General features: G+C 38.9%; 1 protein-coding gene across 7 annotated transcripts in view; it reads right to left on the bottom strand.

The window, feature by feature from the left end:
• LOC133492805 (microtubule-associated protein 4) overlaps positions 1 to 13,490 on the bottom strand; it is a 62,189-nt gene that overhangs the window by 38,758 nt on the left and 9,941 nt on the right. For 5 of the 7 annotated variants that reach the window (XM_061805513.1, XM_061805515.1, XM_061805517.1 and 2 more), the window contains exons 2-3: positions 8,382 to 8,570; positions 5,005 to 5,055 (exon numbers count right to left, since the gene is read on the bottom strand). The exons of 1 other annotated variant lie outside the window; for it this stretch is intronic. In XM_061805513.1, coding sequence (XP_061661497.1) covers positions 5,005 to 5,055; positions 8,382 to 8,568 — 238 coding nt within the window. In that variant the 5' untranslated portion in view covers positions 8,569 to 8,570. The remainder of the gene's footprint in view (positions 1 to 5,004; positions 5,056 to 8,381; positions 8,571 to 13,490) is intronic. One more of the 7 variants, XM_061805516.1, reaches the window with a different exon arrangement.

Genomic DNA, 13,490 nt, shown 5'->3' with positions numbered 1-13,490 from the left:
GAAGGCTTATCAAAAATGTATGTTGAAAGTGCTTGAGCGACAATGATAAGCTTGTTAACTCAACAGTTTTGATCTATACCAATACCTTTTCGGAGGCCTTTTTTTTTTCAAGTTGAATGGTCACGGATATAATGTTTCAAAATTATCAACTTGATTGTTGTAATATACTTATTATTATGACACCTGAAATGGACAAGTGAATACAGTGTATTGTAAGAAAAATCTACCAGGCTGTGCCAAACTACAATAACATTTGAGGAAAAAAAAATATTGATGAGTCAATATAGTGACCAAAAAATATATAAAATGAGCAAACAATCATGTAGGAATGACTAAGTACTGAATAGTTGACATAAATCTACTGGGGAAAAAAAAACAAAAAAAAAAAAACATATGCAACACATATATGGTAAAAAACTGAAAACGGTAACTTGTGTTAACATTTTTCATATTACTGATTGTCACAGTAGGATTTATTTGGTTCAGGAATTAAAGTAGTGCAACCGAAGGAAGAAGTCAGAACTTCAGGCAACTGGTAATTTACGGAGAGGTGATCAACATAAAGAGGCATGAGTAGCATTCTAATAAAAAATGAACACGTTGACAGAAGTATAAATAATCACTCAGTGGGGTTATTTATATACACATACTCTGTCAGACACACACACGTGAGGAAAAAACAGCCTCCTTGCCGGGTGTTGACAGATGAGTCTCACAGTATTGGTGAATCAGTTTGAAAGGTTTCAGACATGCCTTTGAGCATAGTTGTCCATGTGTATGAGTTTGTCTGGTTAGGACTTTTTCCCCCCACTACTGGAACCAAATTTCATACCGGTTGATTGCGGATGGATTTTTCCACATAGGAACAAATGCTGTATGTGTTTAAATTGCTTCCTGGGTCAATAGTTTAGTTCGGATTATGCAAGGAGAAGCTCATAATATGGCTGCTGTGTGTCTGTGCGTGTCAGATGATTTGCAAATAACCCTCCTGCTTTTAGGTGATGAGAGTGAAGTGGACAAGAGAACATTTCACTGGAGACAGAGGAAATGAACTGGGCAACGACTTGACAGACGCCCCCCCCCCCCCCCCTCACGAAAAAAAAACTAACATAAAAAAAAAAAAAAAAAATTGAGCTTCAAATCAGACTGACTGAGTCCAAAACATCCTGATATACACAATTTTCCAGCATTACTTGGAGGAACAGTGTGTGCTGAAGTTTAGTTTTAAGTTTACCCAAAACTCTGAATTACTAAGATTCCAAATAGCGGATAGTAAATTATGTGTCCGCTCATTCTAAAACAGTTCGTGCGTGTGCGAGTTAATAGTTGAAATCTTTCCAGAAAACTAAATCAGCATATTTCCCAGTTCATTTTGCTCACACACCAGCCTGGCTAGTAGCTCCTTGATGAGTTTTGCAAAAGAAACACTTTAGCAGCTTGTACCCTGTATTTAATTTTTTTTTTCCACATTTGATGTGATGGAACTGGAAGTGTTATTGGAAGAGGCAAATAAAACATATTACTAAATTGATTACACTGAAACTGCTAGGGACGCCAGCAGCCACATAAAAAACACATTTGGTTTATTTAACATGCCCCAAGGGGGTGTCAATTAGATGTACAGCTATTTGCTTATCCTACCTAACATTGTGTTTAAAATTTGGACAGTCAACCCACAAAAACTACATTGGGAGAAGTGACTACCAATTGTCACAGTATGCTGAAATTACAGACACGTGCGAATCTGCACAGTTAATTGTAGTTTTGTCATTCTTTATATTTTATGACTCTTTCTTGTGACTGCCTCCAAAGCAGGTCTTAGATTATTCAGAGTCTTTAAAATTGCATTGTGCAAAATAACTTCAAAATTATTTCGGCTAGCATTACAAAAATGTTTACAAGGGCAAACATTTTTCGCACTAACTCTCACTTCACCTACTTCTTGTGTGCACGACCAAGTTTGCGCCGGGTATTTAAATGCAAACATTTACAGCAGTAAATCTGACCCTATTTATGCACGTGTATGTATAACAAGACTATTACCCGTTGTTAAAGGACAATATCGACAGGATATGATGGATACGAGATAGTGTTTGTGTAAATGTTGCAGAGAGAAATAGGTGCATGAAAGCATAAACAGTTGATGGACAGTCAGTGTAGCGATGAAGGCGGGATCTAGTCCTCTGAAGCATTAGGGATAGTGGAGAGAGAGAAAAAAAGGAATTGGGAAGCAAAGTAAAGGGTGTGTAATGGCAGCAGTTGGAAAAAAAATATATTGAAATGCTCAGAAATAATATGAAACCAGGATGAACACAAAAAAGTAACAGTGACGTGAAAGTAAGGTAAGAAGGGATACAGGGGAAAAGGAAAGAAAGCAATTAGTCAGGTTTCACAAATTCAATTGTCAACAAATGCAAAAGCAAAATCCTATGTGTACTGTACATAATTATGCACGTCTTTGGTGAACGTTTGATTTCGATAATATATTTCAAATATGTCATTGTGCAGTGACATGCAGCATCTCAAAGAAACCATACATACATGCACGGATGTATTAACCTTGCTAGTATTGAGCTAATGTTCTCGATTCCCTAACAACCCATGTCCCTGTTGCAAGTAATGACTGATAAATAATGGCTGATTCAATGTACCTAGACCAAGACCAGATGCCTGGTCTACAATAGGTGCCTCACTTTAAAACAAAGTCAAATCTCATATACCACTCATACAATATGCCAATCGGCTGGGTGACGTCTGATTAATGACTTACACATGCACATATACACCTTGGTTACCATGGAGACAAAAGCTGCTCATTCCTTCATGCCATGCAAAGCAGCGAAAGACCACAGGCAGGCGACTTAACATGCAGAACACCGTCACCGATATTTATCCCTACTGAGACACCCTGGAGCGTTGTACACCAAAATTAGAATGTGAATAAGGCAAAAAGGATGTCCTGAAACCAAAAATAAGCTCAGCTTAGTAGTGTAATAGCTGTTTTTTGAATGCCAACATGGCATCGTGTTTAATAAGTGTATCTACCGTATATCTATGTCTCTGAATAGGCTCAGGGTCTCGAGAGTAAGCAGTGATGTGAATATGTTGTGTCTGTTATTTATTCTAATTTATTAAACCATGAATAAACTGGGTCCAAAGTGAGGCTGCAAGGTGAAAAGGGTTTGTTACGAGTGCATTGATTTGTCATGGTCGTGGCGTTTGCCAAAACAGGGATTTTAACAAATCAGATATTCCTTTCACGTTGCCTACAAGAACGCTGAACATTTTGGGGGCTGCCTCATTTAGTGTAAATTTCCCTTATTCTTGAAATTACATTCTACATTAAATGGCTCCTGATCTTCAATAAGTCTGACACCCTAGACTTATAACTTTAAGGCTGATATGATCATGCAGAAGAAAATTTTAACTAGTGAATGGTCGAACTAAATGTTGTTGTGTGATATTTATTTAGGCTCTGTATTTTGCCTGATGAGACCTCCATAGAGTGACTAAGCCAGAATGGAAAAGTGTTGATTTCGGTTTTGTCATAAGTGTCCAGAAAAGGTCCTCCTTAACAGCTACATCTGTTTGACTCATTTTTGCATCCCCTTTGTCCATACTTGGGACCACCCATTTCCCCGCTGATTGGTTGCATCCATGTAGAAGACCCACTTATGTTTATATTGACAGGGGTGGCTTGGAAGGAGAAAGGGAAGGCGAACATCGTCACTAATGACGTAGATACGCTTTAGAAATTCCAGTGACCTGATTCCAGTCCTCGAGACAGAAATACAAAGGGGACTGTGATTTTTATTCATAATTCACGTTTACTGAGGCACTGTAGAGCCAATATAACATCCCAAATACTACGAAAAGGGTTGGCAACGTATATCCCCTTTACAAATCATAATACCGTAATTTCCGGCCTTTAAGCCGCGACTTTTTTCACACATTTTCAAGCCTGCGGCTTATGCGGTAATTTTTTTTGTAATGGCTGGAAGGGGGCACTTGAGTGGAAAAGGTAAGAAGACCAGTGGAACATATGTGCTGAGGAAGGGACTTTTACCGGTGTGTGTGTATTTTCTTTATTATTTTTTTTTTTAACCGGCCCCATTAGCGCTGTGCTGTTGTGTTACTGCCACGTCTCTGATTTTTAGTGGTATGTTTTTTGTTTTTGTTTTTAAACCAGCCCTGTTAGCACTGTGCCAACGTTACCGCCGCGCTAACGTGTTTCTCCCGCGTCTCAGTGATTTAGGTATGTCTTGCAGTGCTGTGCTGCTGTGTTGCTACTGTGGAGCTGCCGTGGCTATTTTTTTTAACCTGTATTTATTTATTTTTTGTTTTTAACCAGCCCTGTTCGTGCTACCGTGCTGTTGCTTAATTAAGCTAGGCTATAAATACTTTGAAAACTCTGTGTACTGTCTTTCTTTGTAAATATCTCATGTTTCAACGTGGGCTTCAATGTGGTCACTTGCGGCTTTTACACAGGTGCAGCTTATGTATGTACCAAATGGTAATTCCTTTACAAATGTACTTTAAAATTTCAGTAAATTACAGTGTGTGTGTGTGTTTCTTTCGGCGTGTCCCTTTCGGGGTCGCCACAGCGTATCATCTCAGATGAACGCCTATATATGTTTGGCACAATTTTTACGCCGGATGCCCTTCCTGACGCAACCCTTCTCAGGTAATCTATAATTTAAAAAACAACAAAAACTTGGATTCATTTTTTTGATACACCTTGCAATGGTACACTATTTTGTATCATCCTTGTTAAAATTAAAGTTTAACACTTTTTAAGGGGAATTAACAGTTGTATAGACAGATGTAATATGCAGCTGAGCAATATATATAATTTTTTGCATTTTGGTCCAGTTGCCTATATTCACACACCAAACACGCAAAAGAATGTAAATTGGACATAATAAAAATAGAAATGTGGCCATGACTGGCATATGCAGATGATCGAGCGAGAGTAGTATTCTAACTTTGTTGGCTCTGTCTTACCGGGCTTTTGCACCCCCTTAGCTTGCTGTTCTCCATTTTCCAATGCTGTACCTGTGTGTGCACAAACACACATACACGGAAGCACAGAAACAAGCAAAGATTACTGTCCAATGGATTGCTAGTGGCTGTATGACTCTAAAAGATAATAAACAAAACCAAGAAAAAAAAAAAATCCCACCATATAGTTTTGATTCCACAAATAGAACTACAACTTGGGCTAGAAATAAAGTGGAACCACTGATACTTAAACCACAAGTCTTATTAAGGGGCACTTCATTACAGTCACTGGGCACAACTACAAGATGAAAGCTATGACTAGCACATGGACCAGTAAAAGGCAGGCAGGTAGCAGCACATATTTGCTGGTGCTGGTACAGGATGCTGAAGAAAGATGAGGCAGTGTGACTGTACGAGGATGCCAGGTCACTGCACTTGATTTATCTTTCACGTACGCGCAACTCAGAACGAGTTAAACAGGCAGCAAGTCAGAAGACCAGATTAATTGGGGCATAAACGTAAACAGGGACAGGTGTCACAAGGCAAGGTAAGCTTCTCTGTTTAATGTGAACACTGGTGACTCAGTCCAGCAGATGAGGCAAAATAGTTAAAAAATTTATATATTCATATAGTCAGTCTTGAGTTCAGGTTCTGTGCTTAAATGTTTGCACACAACTTCCAAAAAACAAACAAAACAAAAAAAACCCAAACAAACAAATGGACTCCCCAAAACTGCTAGAAGCCAATGTGTGACAATTATGATAAAATGGGATCAAAGTCCAACCTCTGATTGATTTACACTCACAACTTGAGATTGTATCACTGGTCACTGATTATTCTAAACATTCAAAATGTGAATGCGCAGCTATTCAAATAATATGACAAAAATTACTCTTGCGCAAACAGTGATAAGGGAATACATTAAATATACAGTGATCAAAACCAGGGGTCACCAATGCGGTGCGTGCATGGTTGCCCGCAAGGACCACCTAAGGCCCGCAAAGCATGTTCTAATAATAGAACAAATTATTATTATTATGACTTGTGCTTTAAATTTTGAATTTGACTTGCTTGCTTTCTAAAGTATGTGGCGTTTTATTATTTTGGAAGTTTGCTTTCATTCGACGGTGCTCACAAAGTAGCCCTGAGCCTCAAAAAGGTTGTTGATTCCTGTTCTAAACTGGAAAATTAATGTAGGGGTTTGCCATGGCTTGGATCGCTATGACGACATCCATCCTAATGTGAAGACACTGACATTTGAGGATAATTCAGGAAGAATTGCAGAAAAATATGCAGAAAAAGTCTAAAAGTACAGATACTTAACATAAGCTTGAGGAAATGGGCCATGTTCCTCAACCCATCAACAGACAACATGTCTCAGTACATTAACACATGCAATAACAGACACGCACACAAGGCTATTTGTCTCCATATGTACAGTAAATGCCAGTGACAAATACAGTAAATCCATACCTACTAGACTGCACTCATATAAATAAGATGCTTGGAGCAGATGAATAAACGTGAACTCTTGCAGCAGTGTGGTAAAATATCAAATGTGATTTAAAAAAAAAAAAAAAAAAAAAAAAACAAGTGTGCTTTCAACGTTCAACTTCCCTGCGGAAAGAGGACAATAACAAGCAGACTGCCTCACCCTGCTCCACTGCATGTCAGCATGTCTGCATTTGTCCAAATGTGCAAAGCGTGCCAGAGCCGATCACTGGCAAGACCACCCACAGCCTGTCCCGTAGCTGGCTGTCACTGACCAGTGCCCACACACAGTCTGACTGTCTGACCCGAGTGTCTGCGGAGCCACAACATCTCTCAGAGCTGAGTCATCGCCAGTTTAACTGTCACTATGTTTATCTGATACTCGAGATCTATCTCCCTTAGATCTATTCATATTTCATTAGAATTTGCAATCAATGGTACGGACATGCTTGATTTATGCCATCTATAAATGTATAAATGTAACAACTGGACTTGTATCAGTAACCAAATAGAAAGTAGCAAAGACGTGCCTTCGTTGAACGGCCACCACTAAAAAAGGGGAAAGGAGCATTATCGCTACCTGGTGTTGAGAAAGTTTGCCTAAAAATTGGATTTAACCCAGTGAAGGAAAACTGGGATTTCACAGAGAAACAAGAAAAAGTGGAAAGACCAAAGTATGTCAAATAATGAACTCTACAGGGTTAAAACTCGACCCATGACCATCTGGATGGTACGTCCTCACTGCAGAGACGCAACTCTACAATATAAAAAACTTAATCAGAAAGCTGGTATATTCAAAGCGGTGGCCGCTAGTCTGTTTATCCTCGGACAACACGCCTTGTGGCTGAATGACATCCAAGCAGATCCAGAATGGCAGCCAAGGTCCAGCAGTGCCTGATACCATTCGTCATTTAAGGGCATCTGCAGTTCATAGAGTATTACATAAAAAAATGATTATGCTTATGCATGCTCAGGGTTTTAAAGGAAACAGATGAGGCCAACTGTTCAGGAAAAGTGATGACATAAAAAGAAAACACTCAATACTTCAGTTTAATTGCTACCGTGCAAAGCTTCCAAATGTCAACCAAAAGGCAGCGAGACATTAACAATGAGCTCGAAACATTAATAACCAATAGTGAAGGAAACAACAAGGAAACGTGAAAAATACAAAAGAGAAAAATCAAGAAATGAAAAAAAATAAATATTGGATGAACAGAAATGATTAAGAATGGAGGTGTTGATGGTTAATAGAAAAGGTGCTTTTCGAGATATTAAGCATATTGTATGATTAAAATGGAACATGGCCATAGTGGGTGTCAAAGAGATACATATCCATTATTGGCAACAAAATAATAGCATACTAAACAACTAATAATGTATCTGGACAGAAAGCCCTGTTCACCAATTATTCCTTATTTTAAAGGACATTTGGTTTGTTGGTAAAACACTTCCACAGTAGAAGTTTATATTATGATACTGTCGTTCTTTGGTTGCGGCCCCGCTATTTTGGAAACGTTTTATGGAACCATTTTTGAGAGTATTAACAGGATAGAGGCAAGTCCAAGGTTGGAGTTGCTCGTCTTCGGTGCAGTACCACATTTTGCCACAAGGTGCCAGGCAGCACTGACGTATTCTGGGAGTAATGCAGTATAATTAACTTCAATGAGAAAAGGCAGAGAGGGTGCCCAACCAAGTTGTATTCAATGTTCCCACATTGAGTGATGAAAGATTATACTATTCATGTGAGTATTGCTGTGTGTTGTTTGGATATGTACTGCTGCTTTGTACATGTCTATCTGTGTAAAGGTACCAGTTGGTCTAATCAATGTAATCATTTTCTCTCCTCATAAAAGCAATTGTCATCCTTCATCCAAGGCATGCTGACTGACCTCCGGTGGCATCATCATTGTCCAGCAGAGGAATGTACTCCGTCTTGCCAACCGTCTCGCCAATTTGATCGTCGAAGGTCTCGGCCTCCAACTGAGCCACAAAATCCCTCTCCACCCGGCTTTCTGGACCCTGCTGCGGAGCACTGTCCACCAGAGCGTCGCTCAGACTCAAGTCTAACTCTGCCATGGCTGTTCACAAAAGAGGAGGAGAAAAAAAAAAAAAATAACATGGTCATCGAATGCATTTGTGCATCAAGCACTGAAGTGAATAATTGAAATACATATTGCATCTGCAATGGAGGTGGAAATTGAGTTGGTTAAACCAGTGATTCCAAACAGTGTGCCGGGGTACATTAGTGTGCCATGAGCGCTCTTCAGGTGTGCCGTGGGAAGTTATCCAATTTTATGTAAATGCTAAAGTATTTCCAAGTAATAATGGATCTTTATTCATGTATTTATGCCAGTGAGGCATAATGACAGACAGAACAAAAAAATCATCTTCTATTAGATGGCAGGAAATACACTCAGTAATTAAATCTATCCATTTTTCGTGATATTTACTTTTGTTGGTGTGCTGTGGGATTTTTCAATTGTAAAATATGTGCCTTGGCTCGATAAAGGTTGGAAATCACTGGGTTAAACAATTAAATCAAGTATGCCACACATTGGGGGAAAAAAAGTATTCCCTGCCCTCTGATAGAGATCAAAGATGAGCTACATAATCTGTGATGTTTTATAGTGATAATCTCACAAATGCTAGACAAGAATAGTGATCGTACACAGCTGTGGGAAGTTTTTCCAAATCATAACAGTTGTCTGTGTGTATGGAGAGTTTCCGGTGCAACAAGAGCTCTATGTTTAAAGTTGTGATCATTTATTCGGCGTGTCATGCTAGGTCGGGTGGGACAACGGATGGATTCTTAGGTATGTCAGTTCAAGATGCATCGATGATCAGCAATTAAATCTCAACCCTCCATGATTGTAATCAAAGCAAACCAAGAGGTGGGAATAGATTCATGATCGTACCTTTTCCGCAGTGTTAAATCAAATCATATGCACTTTTAAAAGGATGTAAATTGAGTTTTTTTTTTTGTACAATTGATGGGTTAATTGAAGCAACAAGTATAAGATAACAATTAGCTGCTGTCCATACACAGTATACAGCTCACCCAAGAAAAATTATTCCATAAATGGAGGACAGGCAATTTACACACTCATATTGTGTGATTTTCCAAATATAATGCCAGATTAGCAATGGTATCCAGCTGGCCACCTTACTGTGCTGCTCAGATACTGTCTGCATTTATCTCGTCACCACCCTCCCAGTCTTCCTGACATCCAACGTCACCTGTGAAGGCTCTCTTTTAACCTCACACAAGCTACCTTTCTGAAACAGGACACTCATTGTCATTCAGAGCAGGGTGCGGGTCAAGTTGTCGTTCCAGGCCAATGCACATCAGCTGCCAAAAATCCTACCCGCTTTTGCAGCCCTAAAAATATAGCTTGTGACTGTACATACTGCAGTGTTACTATGATTAGGAGCCTTACATTGTATTATCCAAAACTTAAATTCAAATACATTCAATACAAACCTAGGACATGATTATTCTTGTTGTTTTTCACCCAATAATATGACAAAAACAAAACAGCTAAAGCTCAACTACAACTCTGGAGCCCCATCTGCTGGACAGCACGTTTATTTTACCATGACATGCTTAAAATTCCTTTTGGCATTCAGCGGCTGACCCAAACCCAGACACCAGTAGCATAGCCATGACTGACTCTGAAAATATGAAACATGGCTGTGACTAAATAAGAAAACAAGGCCTGGTTGTGTGCTGCAGTTAAAAAGCAAGATATTAAAAGCATATGATCTGATTGGGAAAACGAGGCAATCCATGTTTGAATACCAGTGTATGGGCTAAGTTCCTCAACAGCCCCCATCCCCCTCCAGCTCCCCCACTGCATCAGGGTGTGTTGCAGGAAGACTGCTGCATACTGCCTCCACCGCAAAGACCATACCAGTCACAAACTGGCCTAGTTACCACTTTTAACCCAGCATCATCTAAGTCTGTGTGTGTGTGTACTTCTATAGTATATAAATTCAACCAACAAGCTGGTACAGGGATAGTTACTACATCTAAAAACACATTGATATATGATCCATTATAAGTTGTGCCCACAGATTTTAATTTTCATGAATATAATTATTATTATTTTTTTAACTGAGCTTTTGCTTGCTACATCCTGCTCACAGCTTTGGTGTGGCCACTCGGAAACAATCTGGATTCAGCAAAGGAAGGAAATCAATGAAAAAGGCACTTTCCATTGTGGCGTCTGGTTCAAATATGTGTGTCTGCGCATGCGTTTGTGGATTACTTCTGCACAGTTGTGTGTGTGGTTTGGCTCGTTTGAGTTCATGAGAGAGAGAGAGCAAGAGAGCAAGAGCTTGCCGGCTGCCAAAAAAAACAGAGGTGAAGGTTAAGCTGCTTTTTAATCTGCTTCCCAACACATCACTATTGTATGTAAACAGAAACACACCAAAACAAGTACACAAATTAAAAGATTTTAATAACCTCACAGTTCCCTAACCATGATGCCTCTTTGCCATTTTTCTAAGTAAAGATAATTACGATTGTCCAATAGCATGAATTTATGAATTTACTTAAATAAAAAATCTCATTAAATATAAACATTTCAACATTTAACTCATGAAAAGTCAAAACAACAAATCAATTACCTTATGTTAGCTTTTTCAAACATCCAATATGTTATGTTAGGATGCGGTTTGTGCAGTATCGTGAGTGATTAGTGCATACCTGTGGTATTGTAAATGCACACAGAAAGACTTGTGACAACATACTGTATGTGAGAGCAATGCAGCAGTAGGTCAGCCAGTGATGGTGATGATTTTTTTTAATATATATTTATTTGTACTGAAAAGGGGAGTTACTTAATAGCCACTGATGAATTTCTAGACTCATAGGGGTCCAGAAAATAATTTGCAATTCCATAATAAAGAGGCCTTATGTTACAAAAAGTGCACCTATCAATGGCACCCAATATGACAAGCCATATGAATGAACAGCTTTTATTTTTATTACAGTTACACACACATGAACGCTATGTAATTGAGACGTCACTGAAATCACGAGCTAGCATCTTGCTCATGAAAAAAAAAGTTAAATCTAGGCAACAGGACTGTTGGTTGAAAAAGATGTTTAACCTTTTATCCAAAAGGTTTAGGCCAGGATTTCTTCGGATATCCCATTCAGACAGAAACACATTGAAGAGGGACATGATTGCTGAAATGACCTAGTGCAACGGATAAATAGATATGCGGTGCAACAGCTACAGTTGCTTACTACACAGGGGTGTAGACAGTGAGTCTCTGGTGTTAACTTGACACTCTGGTCATGGCTGGCAGTGCTCCACCTCTGTTACAGACTTGGAAGTCATCAAATTCTCCGGCTGACTAACCTCCCCACTCCCTTTAGTCTCACACACTGATCCAGAAAAAAAAGAATCATAATAATGAAAATGAGGCCTTAGATGTCCTGTGTGAAAGAGGCTTGAGTCTGTGATGTCTTTGTTAGTGGTGGGAGTAGAAAATTTGCGTGTAATGCATCGATAAATTAATTGAAGCATAAATCTGGAGGCGGCTCGAGATTCCAACTCCCAGTTTGAGTGATACGAAAGTATTTTAATTACTGAAAAGTCATTTGATGTTGAAATAGTGACGCTATGGCGAAATGCCGTTAAACTAGTAGTGTCAATACTATCCACTAATGCTGTGTTTGGTTGTAAACATAACGTTACCTGGGGAGCACTGTGAAAGAACATTTGTAGTGTTTTGAAAGACAATTTTTAAACCTCAGGGAACTGATTCCAGGCCTCGTGATATCTGGTCCACAAACCTACAACCGATGTATGTAGGGATTCCAGGGAGATTTTGTATCAATAACAGAGTCTGCAACCTATATGTCTTGTAACTCATCTAATCAAATTAATATATCGCTTCAGGTTATCGTTCCCAACCCTAGTGACAGGTAAAGTATTGATTAGGAATGTGTACTAGTGTGAATTGCATTAATCTTGTTGGGTATTGTTCAAGAGAAATGCAAAAATCAACTGTACCAAATTGGTTAATGAAGAATGGAATTTTCATAACGTGAGCTCTTTAAACTCTGCTCGAGTAACAACATGGAAAAAATGTTTTTTGCTGACCTGCCTCAAGCACAGTTTCGTGATTGTACCACAAAACAAAAGTTGACGAGGACACGATACTGCACCCACCAATCGGGAGCCAAAGATATAAATAAAAATGGGTAGAAAAATCAAAGACTTCAGCTTCTGTAACTGTTCTTTTCAGTATTGAACTATATTGTCAACAGATGAGGGTTCTGTCTGCAAAATAAATAGAGGGTAATCCATTTTCAATAGCCCTATATTACTGCAGTGTGAACCTATAATTATGAGCTAGCATAGCCAGAGAACTGGGGTATAATAGTGCCGTTACTGTTATGTACTTTATAGTCTCAGTGATGGTTGGACAGTCAACTAGCTAAAGAGTCTAATTTTGAACTAAAAGATGGTATGGTAAAGACGGTATGCTGAATGTAAACAAAACCTTATTATGAAGTGTAAATCCAAAAAACATAACCTAGTCATCGTCCAGTTTCATTTCCACTGATCCAGTTTAGGGTCAGGATTGGAGTATACCATTGTTCAACTGACACTATGTGACTGACTCCAGGCTATCACAATATATATATTTAATTTTTGCCTAGCACACAGTGTGCCATAGATACGGGGTAGTTTAGAAAGTCCTGAAAAACAATTTGGGGTGGATCTATTCATAGGCCCCCAGCTCCTCGTTTCTCGAGGTTTCTACTGAGACTTGGACATCATTCTAACACTACCATATTATCGAGGATCTTATTTCTCTTAAGCACTAAGGAGCGAGAAGCAAGGAGACGCTATGAAAGAGGAAACAAAATTTTCCTTTGCGAAACAATTTTAGCTCCTTGAAAGGGGTGGATAAAAATGAGCAGATAGCTGGATTTTAAGAAAAGCAGAATTTCACAAATTATATAGTTCATCCATCCT

This window comes from Syngnathoides biaculeatus, chromosome 19, assembly GCF_019802595.1.
Source record: "Syngnathoides biaculeatus isolate LvHL_M chromosome 19, ASM1980259v1, whole genome shotgun sequence".
NCBI classification, from domain to species: Eukaryota; Metazoa; Chordata; class Actinopteri; order Syngnathiformes; family Syngnathidae; genus Syngnathoides; species Syngnathoides biaculeatus.
This window is presented reverse-complemented; position numbering and strand designations above follow the sequence as displayed.